At 39.6% G+C, this 20109-nt stretch overlaps 1 protein-coding gene across 3 annotated transcripts in view; it reads right to left on the bottom strand.

Moving 5' to 3' along the window:
• FAT3 (FAT atypical cadherin 3) overlaps positions 1–20109 on the bottom strand; it is a 574942-nt gene that overhangs the window by 385469 nt on the left and 169364 nt on the right. For all 3 annotated transcript variants that reach the window (XM_033431923.2, XM_049713303.1, XM_049713302.1), the window contains exon 2: positions 8792–9106. In XM_033431923.2, the coding sequence (XP_033287814.1) occupies positions 8792–9106 (315 nt within the window). The remainder of the gene's footprint in view (positions 1–8791; positions 9107–20109) is intronic.

Raw genomic sequence — 20109 nt, 5'->3', positions numbered from 1 at the left:
TCCCTCTCTTTTACTGAAGTTCCTCAAACCTGCCTGGAATTCAATTTTTTTTTTTTTTTTTTTTTTTGCGGTACGCAGGCCTCTCACTGTTGTGGCCTCTCCCGTTGTAGAGCACAGGCTCCGGACGCGCAGGCTCAGCGGCCACAGCTCACGGGTACAGCCGCTCCGCGGCACGTGGGATCCTCCCGGACCGGGGCACGAACCCGCGTGCCCTGCATCGGCAGGCGGACTCCCAACCACTGCGCCACCAGGGAAGCGCTGGAATTCAATTTTATAAAAGTCAAGACCTGAAACTCTTTTTTTCCGAGTAACAGTCATATTAACTCAAAGATCCGAATCTGTCTCTCATGAATGCTGTTGCCTAATTAGCAGAGCCGTCCATCAAAACGTGACTCAATGTGGGGGTCAAAGTTTTCTTTCCTATGACTGATGGTGGCACCAGTTAGCAAAGTCTTCACAACCTATGGTGTACACAAGGACCGTGATCTGAAACGCTGGTCTAAGTCCCCACAAATCTACCAGTTCCCTGAGGTTTGTAAATGAACACTGCATACGTACAAGGGATGCCAAAGACCTCAGAGAGCCTTAATCTAGATACAGGACTGCAGACTCCCCAACTGAGGGCAAAAGGATTTTTTTTTTTTTTCACTCCCTTTCATTCCAGGGAAGTAACAATCCTCATATTTATCTGTCAGAAGGCTGACATTAAGCAGGAACAGGATTTGGAGCTACTTAAGTATTTCAAGGGAATAAACTCTGGGACCCTCAAAATAACCCCTTGATGCTGTTTTCTGAAGAATGCTGTGCAAAACCGACTTTGGTGAGAATTCTGTCCAAACACTCAGAGTTGAGAAAACAATAACTTCCTCCACTTTCATTCTGCTGTAAGTTTTGTTATTGTTTTGTTCTTTTTTTGCTAATGGATTTGATTTCAAATATTCATAAAGCCTTTAAAATACAAAGAACCTGGAGTGAGAGGGAAGTGAGAGGCAGCTTTGGAGTTCTTCCTTTTTTATTTTATATCATTTTATTATTGTTAATAATATATATTTGCATCTGTTTCTATATATAGATATATGCAGACAAGCACTTTTTGAAAATGTTAACAATACCACCACACCTCCCTAATTAGTTACTCATTTTGTAGGGTGTTTTGTTAAGGGCAAGTGAAATAGAGTCTTAGAAAATATTCCACATTAGTTCAGTGGTTTTCAACCGGGGCATTTTTTACCCCAGGGGATGCTTGACAATGTCTGGAGGTATTTTGGCTGTCACAACTAGGGGAAGGGGCACTAGTGGCATCTCGTAGAAGCCCAGAAATGTTGCTAAACATCGTATAATGCCTAGCACAGCTCCCAAAACAAAGACTGATCCAGTCCAAAATGTCGAAAGTATTGAAGTTGAGAAACTCTGAAATCGGTACTTACATTCACAAGAGCATTCAAAAAAAAAAAAAAAAATCAAGGCACAGGAAGGCAGAACCTCAGTCCACTCTAGGTGAAAGCACGCTCTCCTCTGCAATGTCCCCCTCTGCACCCTCAGAACCCCGCCACCCCCAGTTCACACTTATGAGTTGATCAAATGGGGAAATGCACAATCTCCCCAGTGACACAATGACAGTGCAGAAAAGTTCCCTTTGTCCTTGTTCATGTGAAGCACATTCACAGGGATGCAAAGGTCACTGCTGAATTTAAATAACCTCCTGTGATAAATCTGCATGAGGCCGATTTGTTCTACTGGACTCGTTGGATTAAATGAACACAATTTAATGTTCTATAGGACAAGGCCTCCTTTCATGGCTGAAAGAAGGAGCAAGGGTGATTTACAGTTTCATACGTACTTATTCGCTACATTATCTGCTTTGTGCCTGGACTTATGAATAACAACTCATCATCCCGCGGTCATTTCTACCCATTCAGGAGAATTTAGCTTTCCATTAGGAAGGAACAAAGAACAAGAGACTGTAACAAGAGATTTCTGCAATGTTCACTTGAAAGAAAAATCATCAATATTTGTCCCCTTGTCCTTCACCTTGTGTGTTTTTTTCTTTGTAATCTCTGATGTTATAACATAAAGCCAGGTCTCCTTCTGTTTTCCAGGAAAAGGTAGTTTGTTAAGCAGATTATCCCCAAACAGAGCTGGGCATCAACAGAAGGCTTAGCTTACTTATGATACCAGATTATTTTTAAGCACCACTCTCTTATGAGCCATTGCTCTTTTTATAATGATAAACTAATATCAAATGTTTGTTGATTCATTAAAGTATTTCGGAATTCCATTTAGCAACAGTTTCTGTTTAATGTTATATATTTGGAAACAAGAGAAGTGTATCCAAACATTAATATAACCCAGAATTTTTATTAACCACAAGTCTTAGGTATCACAATGTTTCTGCTCATGGACCATTAAAGAGACAGGATTTTCATTTTTCTCTACTTCATAAAACAGAACGTATAAGCAAGGGTATGAGAGTTGATTCTGGGGGTGGGTACAGAGAGCACTTTGCATTCATGGTCAAATTTCAAAACCCCAGCACTGTAAGTCAAGAGTATACACCTGAAACTAACACAACGTTGTAAATCAACTACACTCCAGTAAAATTTAAAATAAAGGAGTGTACGGATAAATTACAAACTTGGCTACCTTGTCCTCAGGTCATCGCTCAGCACTGTGTTACCTCCGTCTTTTGTTTCTCTTTGGATACTGAAGTCTAGAGTCTTGCTAACCTAGTTTTCAGGGGAGCAATGTCAGCATCACACAGGAACTTGTTAGAAATGCAAATGATTGAGCTCCACCCCAGGAATCCTTAGTCTAACAAGCCTGCCAGTCAATCATCATCATGCTGAAATGTGGTCTAGATTTTTCTCTCTCTGTTACTCCTCCAGGTAACACTTACCGGCTTCGTCTTATACCATACACTGAAAGGCAAGCTGGTATTATTTATTTGTTTGTTTGTTTGTTTGTTTATTTTTGGCCACGCAATGCAGCAGGCTGGATCTTAGTTCCCCAACCAGGGATCGAACCCATGCATGCCCCCTGCAGTGGAACCAGAAAGCATGGAGTCAACCAGTGGACCGCCAGGGAAGTCCCAAGCTGCTATTATTTAGAGTTGGTTAAAGAACTAATAACATCCAATATTATAATAAGTTATCCCTCCTCTTTGTATAGGGAAAAATGTCTAAGCCCAAGGGAATCAATCGTTAAGGTTAGGCTTTGAGGTATTCCTACAGCACACATGCTTTTGAAGAGGTCCACTTTCTGTCAGCTCGCCTGAGAAGAGGAGAGGGCAGCAAGTCTTCCTACACATAAGTATGCTTTGGTCAGGTTAATCCCAAGAGGCTCACACAAAGCGAAAGCAAGCTGAGCTTCACCTCTGCTCAAATTTAGGTGGCAATGCCAGTGGCCAGAGCATGGACCAAAGGGAGACCTCCCAACTGAAGGAAGGAATTTAGAAAGCCCATGCCCTGGCTAGTCAACCATTAAAAGGTCTGGATTAAATAAGGCTCACTTCCAGAAACACAGGCTCTCAATACAGCATTCCCTAATCCTGGATCTATGTTTAACAGAGGCAAAGGAAAGAATAAAGGGATCTATCTTAGGTATGTTTTTTCCCTCTAAAAAGTTATTTTTTTAGGCCTCTCAGAAGGAAGATATAAGACCCAAGGCTTTTAAAAATCTAAATATCATCAAACAAGAATAAAAGAGATGTGAATAGTTGCTACTTCTAATGTCTTCCAACACTCCAGACATTTATGAGTCTTTTAAAATTCCTTTTCTAATGATATAAAGGCCTCTCCAACTAGCTCAAGTAGCAACGGATGGGTTTTCAAGGTCAGCTTAACTTGTTCATAGTCCCTGGGTAATTTTCTCGCTTCTCTCTTTGCAGACTGACCCATTCTTCAGGGCCCATTTCAGGGGTCTGCAAAGTCCTCACACCATCCTCTCCTACTCCAGCTGGCACTGAACTCTGCCCCACCCAGACATGTTATCCTGTTCACAGCTCATATTCCACAGAGTTTGACCATTTATTTTTTATAAACTGCCTTACATTTTTGCTAAAGTACGTAGTCTGTGTGAGGGTCCTATTTTTCCCATGACAATAAATTCCCTGAATGCAGTAATGTCTTATACTTCTGTTCTATCACCCATCCCACCAATACCTGGAGTCTAGAACAGCAGTGGCACACAGTAGTGCACAATACACTTTATAAAACCCCGTGGAAGGTTCCAGTGCTACACACTGATTAGGAAGGAAAGACATCACCGCCTTTCAAGTATGTCTCGTTTGCAGCAACATGGCTATACCTAGAGATCATCATACTAAGTGAAATAAGTCAGAGAAAGACAAATATCATACATCACTTATATGTGGCATCTTAAAAAAATGATACAAATGAACTTATTTACAGAACAGAAACAGACGCATAAACATAGAAAACAAACTTATGGTTACGAAAGGGGAAAGGGGGGGATAAATTAGGAGTTTGAGATTAACAGATACACATTACTATACATAAAACAGATAAACAACAGGGTCCTACTGTATAGCACAGGGAACTATATTCAATATCTTGTAATAACTTATGACGGAAAAGAATCTGAAAAAGAATGTGTGTGTGTGTGTGTGTGTGTGTGTGTGTGTGTATGTGTGTGTAACTGAATCACTTTGCTGTACCCCTGAAACCAAGACAACATTTTAAATCAACTGTACTTCAAAAAAAAGACAGTGGGGTTCGGGAGAAGTATGCTTGCAACTCATGCAAACTTGACTCTAGTGGGGAAAACAGGATGATTAATAATAATAAAAACAACAGGGGCTTCCCTGGTGGCGCAGTGGTTGGGAGTCTGCCTGCCAATGCAGGGGACACGGGTTTGAGCCCTGGTCTGGGAAGATCCCACATGCCGCGGAGCAACTAGGCCCGTGAGCCACAACTACCGAGCCTGCACGTCTGGAGCCTGTGCTCCGCAACAAGAGAGGCCGCGATAGTGAGAGGCCTGCGCGCCAAGATGAAGAGTGGCCCCCGCTTGCCACAACTAGAGAAAGCCCTCGCACAGAAATGAAGACCCAACACAGCAAAAATAAATAAATAAATAAATAAATAAGCCAAGCATTTGAAGCCCTTATTAAAAAAATAATAATAATAAAAACAACAATATTTATCGAGTGCTCCACTAAATGCTGGCATGCTGGCACTATGCCAAATGGTTCCCATACTGGAGACACGGCTACAATAAACATTCTGAAATCCTAGAGGAACTTCCCACACCTGTTCCCCAATTCAGCCTGGATGTCCACTCAGCAGCCAGCTTGGATTCCTTTACAAGTGCTGGAAGGAAGCATTTAAGTCCCTGCTCACCCAGAGGGACAGGTGAGCACCAGCCTGCTGGGTGTCTCCTGCTCAGAACACGTGGGTAGGACTCCCGTTACTGAGTAGCTAAGGCAGGCGCATGCAGGAAGCTGCCTTTGATTAAAATCACCTGTTCTGCCTGGAATTAATCAAGCGTTCTCTGTACAGGCCAGAAGGGACCTCAGAGCATTACAGCTTTTGTTTCCCTTCTTAAGCCACAGGAATTACCAAAGAAAGTCCACAGACTACTGACTCTAAGTGATTTTAGGTCTGGTAGGAAAAAAGAAAACAGTTCTTTAGGTAGAGAACAGAGTGTTCATTAAAGAAATCTCTCTCCCTTTCTGGGTCCCGGACATCTGTTATCTGCTGCAAGCTGTGGACCCTAAGTATTGACATTATTCGAGTTCGCATTAATCATGTTAATCTTTCTTTATTATGTAGCACATTGCCAAAGCAAAATGGAACTCTATAAATTTCAGCTCTACCACAGAGGAAGGAATGAAAGGTCAGTTTACCAGAGTCCACAACCAGTTGAAAAAATCTAAAGCATAAATATTACCTAAATATACCAGTTAGGTACACCTCCCCCTTCATTCCTGAAAAATGTTACATTAACATAACTATTGCAGACAAAGGACTTTAGAGAGACAGGAAGTATGCCCAAAATTAAACCATCTTTTTGGAGAGCTTGTTGAATCGGATGGAAATTGCTCCATAGGCAGCATTATATTTAGAGCAACAATCTTAACAAGGGTTACACCAGGCTCATGGTTCTGCGAATCTCAATAGAAATAAGAAGAGTAATAACATGATTCTTCTAGAACTTTGTACTTCACCAATGGCCTTCAAACACATCATGAATTCAGACTTCTTGAGCAACTCGTATGAAGTAAGCAAGGTCATTGTCATTTTCTAATTAAGAATCTGAGGAGATTAACTGATGTGCCTGTAATCAGAGTTACAGCAATCAGGATGGGGTATCAACTTTCTTTGCAGTTTCACTGTGCCAGGCACCGTGGTAAGCATTTTACATGAGGACCGCTTTATGCCTTGCAACTATCCTTTCTCACTAAAAACCGAAGTTCAGAGAGGTTCAGTAACCTGCCCAAGCTCACAGAGCCCGGAGTGTCTGATTTAGTCTATGTTTTCCCTGCTGTGGTTGATGGTGTTTCCCAGTTAGAAGTGCAGAGCAAGGGTTTGAAAACCAGGACTTCTAATCCCAAATGCTACCCTCCTCCATGAAACACTCCCTAACTACCACTCTTGCCCACCCCATATTGAGTGAAACTCCTCTAACATAGTCGATTATTGCAAACCTTCACTCTACTTTCACTCTGTCATAAATATTTGTCAGTTTAGTAATTTCACGTACATTGGGTCCCTGATAGGCTTGGGCCATCTCTTAAGTTTATAACTCTCTCTATAAGATCCTGTTTGGAAACTAGTAGGCACAATAAATGCTTGGTGAATGACTAAATGGATAAACAAAATCCAGTGTTTTCTTATCGTGTGTCTGAGAATTACAAAGTGTGCTATATGTTCCTTTTAGACTATTAGAAAAGTTGGTCTAAAATGTCATTCCTGGCACAAATCCTTTTTAAAAATCTACAGCTAGGATGGAGAAATTATAAATATGATTAAGGCTGTTATGTAATACAGTCCAAATTTCGATAATACAGGAATTTCTGAAAATCCATGGGCAAACTTTTCAAAGCTTGATAAAAGACAGCTTTAGTTACATGAGTCTCCATGTTCTTCTCTCCAAATACTGCGTGGTCTATGGTCTTCACTTCCAGTCCAAATTCTTCCCTGTGACATTTATTCTTTCTTTAATTTCAGCCATGAGTGGAGGAAGAGACCAGTTGACATTGCCCTTGTGCAGTGTCTTTTATAAAAGAGGGTGCTGGGTTCACTCTTACTGGCTCAAGTGCCAATGGGATCAAGAGGGAGGATTCGGAATATGACGGGTGTGTTTCAGGCTCCACAGGGGCTGTGAAGTGTGAAGACGTCTATGCCCTCAACTTCTTTCCTGTGACTTTTTTTGTCTTTGTTCTTTTTCCCTCTTGACCCTCTCAAGTATCTGAATTCACTTCTCTGTCACCATATTACACAGAGCTCTAGGTTACAGTGAGAAAGTGAATCAGGAGGGTGGGGGTCCTCACGTGCATGGGAGGCTCCCCGTACTTAAGGGGGTGCTGAAAGGATGGACGCGGCTCCAGTTCTCTGAGTCTTCTCCTTCAAGTTCAAGGATGCCTGAATCAGACACTGATAGCTGATGACCACTCTCTGTCTTCTAATGAAATTAAAGTCAGATCCTGATTCAACACTATTTAAATGCTAAACTCTGCTTAACAAAATGACTGACCCACTCATAATTAGAAAAAAATCAATAGCTTCAGAAAAACCCTTGGCATTCTCTTTAACTTATGTTAATGGGAACCTGGCATTTATAAAACGCTTGGTGTCAGTTATATGTTTCTACTTGAACAAACATGAGCAGGAGAAATAACTATCAACTCGATCAGTACTTTGTTAGGGAAGTGGGACATGTCCCAGCCAACACACATCAATCACCTAGCCTAACTTTTGACCAAAATCAACTCACCCAGAGCGAGATAGCTATAGTATCTTCTAATTCTTCTAAATTTCATTTAATTAAAACTCTATCCATCACAACTCTCACTGAGTGTTTTACCTGCTTGTTCAGATCTAAAAGAGACAAGTCACAAGAAAGCAACACACTTCTGAGATTTACTCCGCAAAGCACTTTTTTCCAGTGTATGTACTTGTCTCAGAATGCATTCAACCAAACGCCACACCTGCCCTTTCTGGTCCTTAGTCAACAAGTTAAGCTTTCAGTGCACTCTCTAGAAACATTTTGAGCAAAACCCAAGAAAATTAAAATGTGTATGTTTTATGTAAAGATTTAGATACTGGAAGTTCTACTAAACATTGACATTTCATTGATGGGTAGTACAGAAATCACAAAACATCTGGGGCTTAAAGTTAAGGCTCTAAGGAGATTATTTATGGCATGCTGGCCTAAGGCCAAGCAAGGGAGAAGTTCCTAGAAAGAGAAGTGTGACAAAGCCAGCTACCCATAGAACCCAGCATGGCCCAGGTTACTCTGTCCCAAGATAGAGAAAGGGGGCAGCTGGCTCTCTGAATGGCTCAGGAACCACGTTTTACAATTATGAGTAAAGCAAGTCTAAGGCTTCCTGTGAAAGCCTCCGATTTCTATTAGATCACTTCACCTCAATGTCAGTTGAAATTAAAACATACCAAACCAGGCAGGTAAAACGCTCACCTTTTCAAGCAATTCCCAGAAAGGAGGATGCTGTTCTCCATACAATAAAATAAATAAGAGGGTATAGCAAGTGTCAGACTCATGAATTTAAAAGGTGGACTAACAACTAGAAACAGTCGTACGAGCATTCCCTTACCTGTTTTGATGTTGATGGCAAAAAAGTTCTGAGGATTCCCACTTGTAATCCTGTATGTCAGTTTTTCACTGGAACTAGAGTCAGGGTCCTCAGCCTGGATCTGAATGACAGATACATCCTTCGGAGAGTTTTCCACGACAACAGGATAATAAATAGGTTCAGAGGTCAGCGGGGCATTGTCATTCACATCTTCAATTTCAATGTAGACCTCAATCGTGGAATAGAGTGGAACAACGCCCCGATCTGTGGCGTACACAGTCAGCCAGTATGACCCTGTTGTCTCTCGATCAAGAATGTCTGCAGTAGAGATGACTCCTAAGAGAAAGCAGGGAAAGTGTAACTGCTATAGCAAAACAGGAAGACATTAGGTCAATCACCCCAAACTGAGGACGGCTGTGCTAAGTGATCTTGGGATATGAAAAAAAAAAATCCATCACACAAAATTAAATGGAAGTGTTTCTCTTTACATCAGAAGACTATTTTCTGCAAAACTGTACTAACCAGTTCTTCTACCATTTGAGAAGTATAATTATATTCACAAATACTTTATTTGAATTTCGGGGATAGACATATCTACACACACACACACACACACACACACACACACACACACACGAGACAGTTGGGAGCAATGGGAAGAGAGTGGGCCAGAGGTCAAAACACTTCCCATGATGCATGGGAAATCAGTGCACTATCGCATCAAAATTTCCATTTGACCTGATATCAGATTGATTTCCTATACAACAAAGAGCTTTCCTGGGATACATTATTTTGTCTGTTCATTCACAAAAATGAAAAACACCTTTAAAATATTCTTTTGCCTGTTAGGATAGAAACTATTTTGCATGCAAAAGTACAAACCTCCTTGATACTATTTCTCTACAAATCTAATGTCACAGTTATTCCAAAAGAATCAGAGAAGAAGCCGTAAGCCATACCAACATACTTTCTGAATGAGCTCTAGCCCCCTCAAGAACTCTACAGAGTGCACTAAATAAACTCTAAGCCGCTTTGAGGGATACTCAGGGACAATCATTTTAAATTAGGAGCAGAAAAATGCCCAGTCTGCTGCCTTCCACCTTTCCCGTTTCATGGTTGAAACAAGCACCAACCAGGAAGTCAAACATCTGACAGAAAAGCCAAAGAGAAAATGCTGTGCTCTTGAATATCTTTACAGCCCTCACCCAACCACCAAGGCTATAGAAACTTACTACAGGAACTGTTAAGTACTTTCCACTGCGATGGGAAAACTCTGGGATTCAGCTTACAAAATCTCTAAAAGTAGTCAGGATACACCTGGAAGGCGTGTAATTCATGTAAACCTTTATACCCTAAAAAAGATCCATGGAAGCAGTCAAGAAACACTTCTCCAGTTCTGACCTGAATCTTCTATCCTCTGTACTCCTGCTGGATTAGGCACATAATTTGGCCTGTAGAGCTTGCATAAGCAAACTGCCAAGTATAGCACCTGGGAGGGAGGAGGGCATCTTTCCAGAAACAGGCCAGAAAAGTGAAGGCTGCCTGTAATTCAGAACAGCTATACGATTCAAAGGGAGATCGCCCAACGGATGCTGAAGTTTCCGTTCTAAAGTTATCCACCAAAGAACTCTGTAAGCTTTATAATTCTCTCTTATAATGAGGGCATCAAGTCTCAGATGTGAGTACGTAACTTGTCCAAGGTCACACAGCTAGTTGCAGAAGAACCCGGATCTGTCTTCCTCGAATGTTCCAGTTTCAACCCAGACTCCATGACTTACTACCTCTTTGACCGTGTACAAGGTGTTTGAACCAAGCAAGCCTAGTTCTATCACCCATATCTCAGTGCTGTGGTGGCAATCATGTAATTAAATGTATGCCGAGAGTTTGGCAAAATGCTTGCAACACAGTAGATGCTGAGTATATGTTAAATCAATAGGAATCAAAAGCAACACCCAAAGCCTTGTAATAGTAACCATCCCCCAAAGCAAGGAACAATCTTGAGAGGAGAGAAGTTTGCGATGGAAAGTCTTGTTAGATATTTTTTTCTCCTCTGGTCATGCGGCATACTGTTGCTTGATCTTTCTGACTTGCCCATGATACCTTTTCATGAAAATATCTGGCCAGTTTGGGGAACAGCAAAGTCAGTCCACTAAAAAGAGAACTTAAGAAGGAACAAAATCAAAGAAGTTAGGTCAGCTTTGTCTGTACCTCGCCTGACCACATACCATGCACACACGCACTTGTGCGTACGCGCACACACACACACACAGATTTGTAGTCACAGAATTGCTCTGGGATCCCTGGAAGTCACTTAAATCCCTTTTCTTGGACCTGTCAAACTGGGACAGGCTCTGGACCTTACAGGCTTTGGACATTAAATGATTTTGAGAAGTCCTTAGATGAAAGGCATCCACTAATGCAAATTAAAATATATGGGTGGAATTTTACTCTATTTTTTAATGAAACATCAGATACGTCCTCTAGAAATTAAAATTCTCTCTCATTAAGATAAAATATGTCTATGGCTATATTTACTCATTAAGTAGAAGTGCAAATGAGTATCTTGGAACATACGTGTTCAGGCTTTGCTCTCATGATCCAAAAATTTGAGGACAAAATGAAAAGAAGGACTATGAAATGTGTTGACAATTATTATAAGATTCATCCAAGGCTCCATATTAACTATATTAAACAACCAATGCCTAGTGATAGCATTTTCTCACTTTCTCCAGTGCTTCACAGCTAATTATGATCCACGTGGTCACAATTAAAAATGTAAATCCACATGAGCTTTTCTATCAAGCAAAAACTCACTTCTGAGGTTGCCCAAAGACTGCCAAAATCATGTCATAAGCCCATAGCTTTGTAACAACTACCATACATTCTTTATTACTTTTTTTCAATTAAGGCATAATTGACATACAATAAACTACACACATTTAAAGTAAACAATCTGTGTGACTTCCCTGGTGGTCCAGTGGGTAAGACTCCACGCTCCCAATGCAGGGGGCCAGGTTCAGCCCCTGGTCAGGGAACTAGGCCCGCATGCATGCAGCAACAAAGAGTTAGCGTGCTGCAACTAAAAGATCCCGTGTGCCGCACTGAAGATACGGCACGCCGCAACTAAGACCCGGTGCAGCCACAATAAATAAATAAAATAAATTTAAAAAAAAATAAAATCCTCTACAATTTCTCTAAAAGAATTTAAAAATAAGCCATTTGTAAGTTTTGACACCCGTGAAACCATCACCACCAAGATAAAAAATGTGACCATGACCTCCGAAAGTATTCACCTTCCCATTTTTAATCTAATTAAAATGCTCTCAAATTTTCCCTACCCACAGACAACCAGATTAGCTTTGTCACTACAGACTAATTAGCATTTTCTAGAACTTTACAGAAACGGGATGATACAGTATGTGCTCTTTTTCTCTGGCTTCTTTCACCCAGAATAATTATTTCTGATTCATCCATGTTGTTGTACATTTAAAAATACAACAGACCTTCTAATTTATGAGTAGTATTCCATTGCACACGTATAGCACAATTTGTTTTTAACCATTGACTTGTTGGACATTTAGGTTGCTTTCAGTTTTTAGATATTATCTAAGTAGCTAAGAAATCTTTGCCTATCCAAGGTCACAAAGATTTTTCTCCTGTGTTTTCTTCCAGAAGTTTAAAGTCTTAGGTTTTACATTTATACCTATGATGAATTTTGAGTTAATGTTTGTATATGGTACAAGCTATGGACCTAAGCTCATTTTTCATATGTGGATGTTCACTGTGCCAGCCCCATTTGTTGAAAAAAAAACTATCTTTTCTCCACAGAATTGCCTTTGCATCTTTGTTGAAAATCAATTGACCATATAAGTATGGGTCTACATTTGGACTCTCCATTCTGTTTCATTGATCTATTTGTCTATTTTTATATCAATATCACACTTTCTTAATAACGCTTCATAATTAGTCTTGAAGTCAGGAAGTGTAAGTCTTGCAATTTTGCTCTTCTTTTTCAAAGTTGTTTGGGTTATTCCAAATCCTTTGTGTTTCCATATGAAGTATAGAATCAGCTTTAGAATCCATATGAAATTGAGAAAAACCTATTCGGATTTTTACTGGGATTATAATGACTCTATAAATCATTTTGGAAAGAACTGACATCTTAACAACTTTGAGTCTGCTGATCCATGAAAATGGTGTATCTCTTTATTAATTTATGTTTTCTTGTATTTCTCTAAGCAATGCTGTATAGTTTCAGAACACAGATCCAGCACATCTTTTGTCAAATTTATCCCTAAGCATTTCATATTTTGATATTATTAGAAATGGCATTATTATTTTAATTTAAATTTAAATTGTTTGTTATTAGTATATAAAATACAACTGATTTGGGGCTTCCCTGGTGGCGCAGTGGTTGAGAGTCCGCCTGCCGATGCAGGGGATACGGGTTCGTGCCCCGGTCCAGGAAGATCCCACATGCCCCGCGAGCCATGGCCGCTGAGCCTGCGCGTCCGGAGCCTGTGCTCCGCAACGGTAGAGGCCACACAGTGAGAGGCCCGCATACCACCAAAAAAAAAAAAAAAAAAGAAAAATACAACTGATTTTTGTATATTGATCTTGTATGTTGCAACCTTGTTATACTCACTTATTAGTTATTACAGGGTTTTTACAAATTCCATAGTGTTTTCTACATAGATGATCATATTATCTCCAAATAGGGACAGTTTTACAACCACTATCATCACCTACACATTCATGACTATTTAATCATTGTGTGCTGGGATTATGATAGGTGCAATAAATGCATTCATCATTAAATTTTTTAAACCTATCATTCATTCAGCAAGTATTTCTTAGTGCCAAGCACTCATGAGGTAGTTACTATTTTTATCGCCATATTACAGGTAAGGAAAGAGATTTAAGTTAAGTAACTTATGAATGATGACTCAGCCAGTAAACAGAAGCTCCCATTCTCAAACACTGGTCTGTCAAACTTGAGACTGGTTGCTCACCAAAACAACATTATTTTCTCTTTTTTTTAACATCTTTATTGGAGTATAATTGCTTTACAATGGTGTGTCAGTTTCTGCTTTATAACAAAGTGAATCAGCTATACATATACATATATCCCCATATCTCATTATTGTCTTTTTAATCTATATAGACATCAGAGTCACATAGTATTTTATGTCCAAAGAAATTCTTTTTTCCCCTCTGTTAGAGAAGTGTCATTAATTGGGCAAACAGTGTTGAGTTAATATGATACTTTCCTATTTGACTTCTCCAAATTGACTGTAGAAATCATAAAAAGGTACTTCTTGGTATTTCTTTGTAGAATATAAAAACACAATCACAACAGTACTGATTCTCTGCAAAGAGAGTCTTTTTTTAATTTATCAAAATATGCAGAACATAAATGTTTGTGACATATTCGTAGTCCGTTACCTAACACAGTCCCGGAGTGTTTATCCCCAGAAAAGAGTCTCCTTCCATCTGCCTGTTAGAGAAAGTACATTCTACAAGAAGAGTATCTGGCTGCTTAATCACTGTGGTCTCACTGCGTACAACAGTGCCTGGCATGTAGCAGACACTCAAAAAATGTTCATGTATGAATTTAAATCCTCACACTGAATCAGCAGTAGGTTAGTTTACATCACAGATGAGATAAGTCAGCCTCACTAAATCAGATCTGGAAGGGACTTCGAAGATCAATAGGTATAACCAAACCCCTAATAATCAGTAGGTATATGCTCCCACATGATGCCTGACCCAGCACCCAGCCTCTGCTCTGAGTTTGGTGACAGGGTCCGCATCATTTACTATGGAGTTTAAGCTAATGCAGAGTTCTTCACACTGAGGCAAAACTTCAGTCTCTCTAATTTAAATGTTTTCCTAACTCATATCCTAGAATAAAATAGAACAAGTCTGCAAACCACCATTCACCTGTGATAGCTCTTCAAATATCAAAAAATGACCCTCTCCATGGTTTTTCTTCTCCAGACTAAGAATTTCTTCCTCATGTGCCACATAGGCTTCTATTCTCTTCTTCCTTGTCTCTGCTCTGAACCAAGAATGAGCAATTAATAAATCTTATTTAAAAAATAAACCATCCACAGTGAGCTTCTAGCAAATTTCAGGGAGCGCTGCTCAGTAGAAAGAACTCAGGTGGAATATCCCAGATGCAGATACATCCTTAACCTCTTTGCATTTTCACCTATCACAGAAATGCTCAATGTGGATTCAGTTGAGATGCCAAATTTATGCTGATATTCACGAAAATAAAAAAAGTCTTTAGAAATACAGTTGGGATTTTTTTATTTTTGAGATAAGCTTATGTTTATAAAATTTTTCTTTTCCTGTTTCTTCTTTACTTGCTGTATAAGTCTAGTAGCTGACTAGAATTATTTGAGAAACCTAATATTTAATTGTATAAGCAGATACACAAACAGTATTTATTTATTTATTTATTAGAACTGTGCACAGCTTGAAATGGAATTAGTTGATCCCAGCATGAAGCACATTAGCTGTAATTGTTCCTTCTTATTCACAAATATTAGAAAAACTATATGCACCTTTTTCTCATAGAATAAGCCCTACGTATTGGAGATGAAAAGAAAAACATGTATGGAGCTGCTCAAATCAGATGGCCATCACACACTGGGTTATTTAATTTACCTTTTTTCCAGCCATATCCCCATATGTGGCACCCAAAGTCTCAAATGGCATCTTGCCCCCAAAGAATGGCAACCAAATACCCACAACAGCTCTAAAACGACCTGTCAACAAATGGTTCAGGGAGTGCTTTGGAGGTTGTGGGCCCATAACATGATGAAAATCCCTCTGCCAGGATAAGTACTATAGATTCTGAGGCAGTTAAAAAAAAGACAACAAAATTTTAAAAACACCCTGGTTGCATATTCTTTGTAGATACCTCTAATAGACGTTTACTTGTGCATATATATTTAATTCTTATTCCCAATCAGTCAAAATATTAACTCCCAATTCTCAGTGCATTTAAAATTTGTATTGACTTTTTATTTTGAAATAATTATAGACTAACAGGAAGGTGCAAAGAAATGGACAGGAGTCCCTGGGCAACCTTCACCCAGCTTCCACCAATGTTAACATCTACATGTATTTTTAAATTGCTTATTTCTTCAAGAATCAAACACTTAACTACATTTATTTCTGAGAGAATATGAATTCTTTCATGGGCTCCATAACCCCCTTTAGCCAACCCTTGCTTGCCTTTATTTAGGAGGATCACACAGTTACTATTTTTCTTTCTTTTCCTATTCATCCCCAGACCTGTATAAAGCTCTTATTGCCTTAGGAAGGATCACTGTTCTGAGCAGAGTGTGGTGATAATTAAGGGAAGAATGGGGATTTTATCCTCATAGGCCCAACCCAGGGTCAGTCCATGCACACCCATGGTCATACCTATAACTGTTACCACTCTGAAATATACTGAAATCAACTGAAATCAGCTAAAATGGGATGAACCAAGATGCATAGAGCAATTGCGGGTGGAGAAAATCTTAACTTAGATGTTTAAAATACTTCAAATACATTTTAGCGTACACGTATTATATATGCATATGCTTTTATATACTTTATATATCACGTATTTGACACATAATATATTTAAATATATAATTTAAGGCACTTTTTAAATCGGGAATTTTAAGTGAATCACCCAGCTAATCAAGCGGCAGAGTCAGGCCTGGAATCTGGAGCTGTGAATCGGAGTATGCACTCTTTTCATTACTGGAGTTGCCTGCTGACTTACCCACATGTGTCCATTATCATGAAAAAGAAGGCAATTCCATGCCCCTGCGCTCTCAGTGGGTTGGTATCAGCTCTTTAGTAACAGGAAATTCAATAGTTTCATTACTTTCCTCCATTTCTAAAAGTTGCTGCAAGATATTATTCTGAATCCATTTTTATATCTTCTCAGAAGATTCTCAGTTGTTGGAATGGTTTGAGACCAGGAGAATTAGAAGACTGAGTCTTCCTTAAATATCCAGTACTCCTTTGCTTTTGTACAAAGCAGTCTGCACGTACTGCTCCTTCAGCCCCTGTCTCCCCAAACCAAACCTTCTTCTCTGTTCTTCAAGGAGGTTTCAGATTCAGAGAACACCCCTCACCCAGCCAGACAGGGGTCTGGGGTGGCCTCCATCTGCCTTTATCTTAGCACTTTATTTTTGTCCCTTTCCCAATCTACGACAAGCTCCCTATGGGCAGAGACCATTCTATCTTGTTTTTCTCTATTCTAGGATGGTGGCTAGAAATTTGGAACACTCTAAATGTTGAATAAATGAATGAAGGATAACATCATAATATTTGGTAAATGCAGGCAAGTTGGGATGTCTGGCTCTTTTACAGACAAGCACTCTGACGCATAAGCTACATTAGGAAAAACAAAATGAGTCATCTAGCTATCCTGTTTGCCTGTGATCACTAGCCAGAATAAAATGGGATAGACTGAGCTTGTCATGGATTTTAGACGTCTCTAGCGTATATGCAGAACTGATAGTTAAGTGGCTCTGAAAGTCAACACTCCATCTGTGAATTATCCTATGTGATAAGACAATTTTCTTAAAAACCATGTCCAGTTTTGAGTTGTCCCTTTACTACCAAGAATAAGGATGGTGTCATGGTAACATCTTCAAGGCTTAAAGCCAAGATGCAGCTTGATGAAGACATCAGTTGATTTTATCATGCACTTAAATGCTGCACTGCCCACAGGCACACACCATAGGCAGCCAGAATTAAAGTCCCGGGCCCCCAGATAGAGAACCAGCAAGGTGCTCTCTCTCTGGCCTCTCATCCACTGATTCTCACCGGACACTTTTGTTCTACTCTGTTCCCTCCTCTTCATGCCAACTCCTACTGATTAGCTATCTTTCATCTTTGCAGAAGGAGAAGCAAACATCCACAGCACAGTCGTGGGGAACAATTATGTCCTGAAATGCAAGCCGCCTTCATTCCGTGTTATTTCACAAGGCTCAAAGCTGGAGATCTGCACATTAGATTAAGGTGAAAGGCTGCAGGCTGAATTCAAGCTTTTATTTGGAGTTAATGAAAATGGACAGCTCTCCTTGTCTGTTTGGGACCCAGAAATTCTAAAACTTAGCTGCGTGCTCGAAAGCGTCACGTGAAGTTCCGTGCGCTCAGTAAACATACACTTGGTATTTGATTTTTTCTTAAAGACAAACTTTTCGGGACCTGTTTTCAGTGGACTCAAAATGTACACCTGTGCTCTCTCTTCAGTAATTCTGGTCTGTGTAGCTGGCACCAGGCGCCAACAGCCTAAAAACAGGAAATGGACAGAGGACCAGGCTGTGAGCGACACATCCAGCTTGCATTATTCTTTGTTTGTTTTTTTTCTTCTTTTCTGTAACCCAGATTATTCCCAGCCTCAGATTCTTTCTGTGGTCTGTGCTAATTTGCATACCCCCATACCCAGCAAAATGATCTGGATCCTCACAGCCGAATAGAAAGGAAGATTGAAATTTAAAGCAATGGAGAAAATGATCTCAATATATGCAATAAAGTCAAGAAGTAATTTTGTTAAGTGTCTAAAAACATGGAGGTTACTTCACGAAGGGCAGTAATTAGCTGGATTCTGTTTCTTTAGAAGAACTGAGCATAAACTTCAGCGCAAAGCATTTTGGTTAGATACCTAGAAATATTTTCTGATAGTAATGGAGAGGAACAAAGGGATAGCTCTCTGAGGGAAGCTGAAGTTTCTGTCTATTCCTATGTTTCAGTGATAGGAGAGAGAGAGAGAGAGAGAGAGAGAATGAAAGGAAGGAAGGAAGGAAGGAAGAACGGGAGAAAGAAAGGGAAAGAAGAAAAATAATGAGGAACTCTTTTGCCTAGCAGAAGCTTTTGGAGCATTCACATTGGTTACTTAGGTAAATCTGTGCTGAAAACAAAATAAAACTTCATTGTAGAAGAAAATATGCAAAATAAATGTTTTTAAAACACTCATTATTTCATGACTCAGAGATAATGACTGTTAATATCCTTGATGTATTGCCTTGTCCTATATTATTTTCACTCCAAAGCAGCATATTTCTCTGTAATTGTGGATCCTCACGTACCATCGTCTACTGAACAGCTTTCCATATTGATAACTGTAATTCTATACATTTTGTTTTTAATGCCTGTGTAGTAATGCCCACTTGCCCATTAGCCCACTAATAATAAAATGTAAGCTCCCTACACGCAAGAGTTTTCTATGTTGCATCTCTGTTGTATACCCCAGAGGAGTGGCTAGTACACACTAGATGCTCAATAAATACTTGTTGAAATACAGTGTTTATCATTTATATAATGAAGGCCCTCTTGCTAAGTCATTTATTAGGTCATATTTTATTTTTCACTATTATAACTCATGCTTAGATGAATAACCTTGCATCTATATCTTTTTTCAATTATTTCTTAGGATAAATTCCTAGAAGCAGAAACGATGAGTCAAAGGGTCTGTACATTTTTAAATGTATTTGAATCAACTGTCTTCCAGAAAGGCTACACTAATTATAATCTTACCAGCAGTTTCTGATCACATTTTTGACTAAATCTTTATAAGATCTGTATTGTTGGTGAAACAAAAACCCAAAATAGGGACTTCCCTGGTGGCACAGTGGTTGGGAATCCGCCTGCCAATGCAGGGGACACGGGTTCGATCCCTGGTCCGGGAAGATCCCACATGCCGGGGAGCAACTAAGCCTGTGCACCACAACTACTGAGCCTGCGCTCTAGAGCTCGTGAGCCACAACTACTGAGGCCGTGTGCCACAACTACTGAAGCCCACGTGCCTAGAGCCTGTGCTCCGCAACAAAAGAAGCCACCACAAGAAGAAGCCCGGGCACCACAATGAAGAGTAGCCCCTGCTCGCTGCAACTAGAGAAAGCCCGCGTGCAGCAACAAAGACCCAACGCAGCCAAAAATAAAAATTAATTAATTAATTAAAAATAAACCCAAAATTTTAAAAAAATCTTCAATTTACCATCTATAGAGGTAACAGCTGACCTTATAAAAACCTTTAATCCATTTCTCATTGTATTTTAACCATTGGACTCAATGACAAAACGCCATGTTTTTGTGGTGAGATAAAACATTATTGACAGAGAGATGGTGCTAAAAATTTTATTGAAAGGAAAGACTTTACATGAGGCACAACTTTAATTAAATTAAAATCTGTCCACAAAACCAAATTCTTCAGCCTTGAAAAGTGCTGTGGGATTTTTTAAATGAAATGTCAGAGCACAACCTTTAGCTCTTCAAGTAACATTAGATATTAGATATTAGTCATACTTTAATCCAATATT

This window comes from Orcinus orca, chromosome 8 (genome assembly GCF_937001465.1).
Source record: "Orcinus orca chromosome 8, mOrcOrc1.1, whole genome shotgun sequence".
Taxonomy (NCBI): Eukaryota; Metazoa; Chordata; class Mammalia; order Artiodactyla; family Delphinidae; genus Orcinus; species Orcinus orca.
This window is presented reverse-complemented; position numbering and strand designations above follow the sequence as displayed.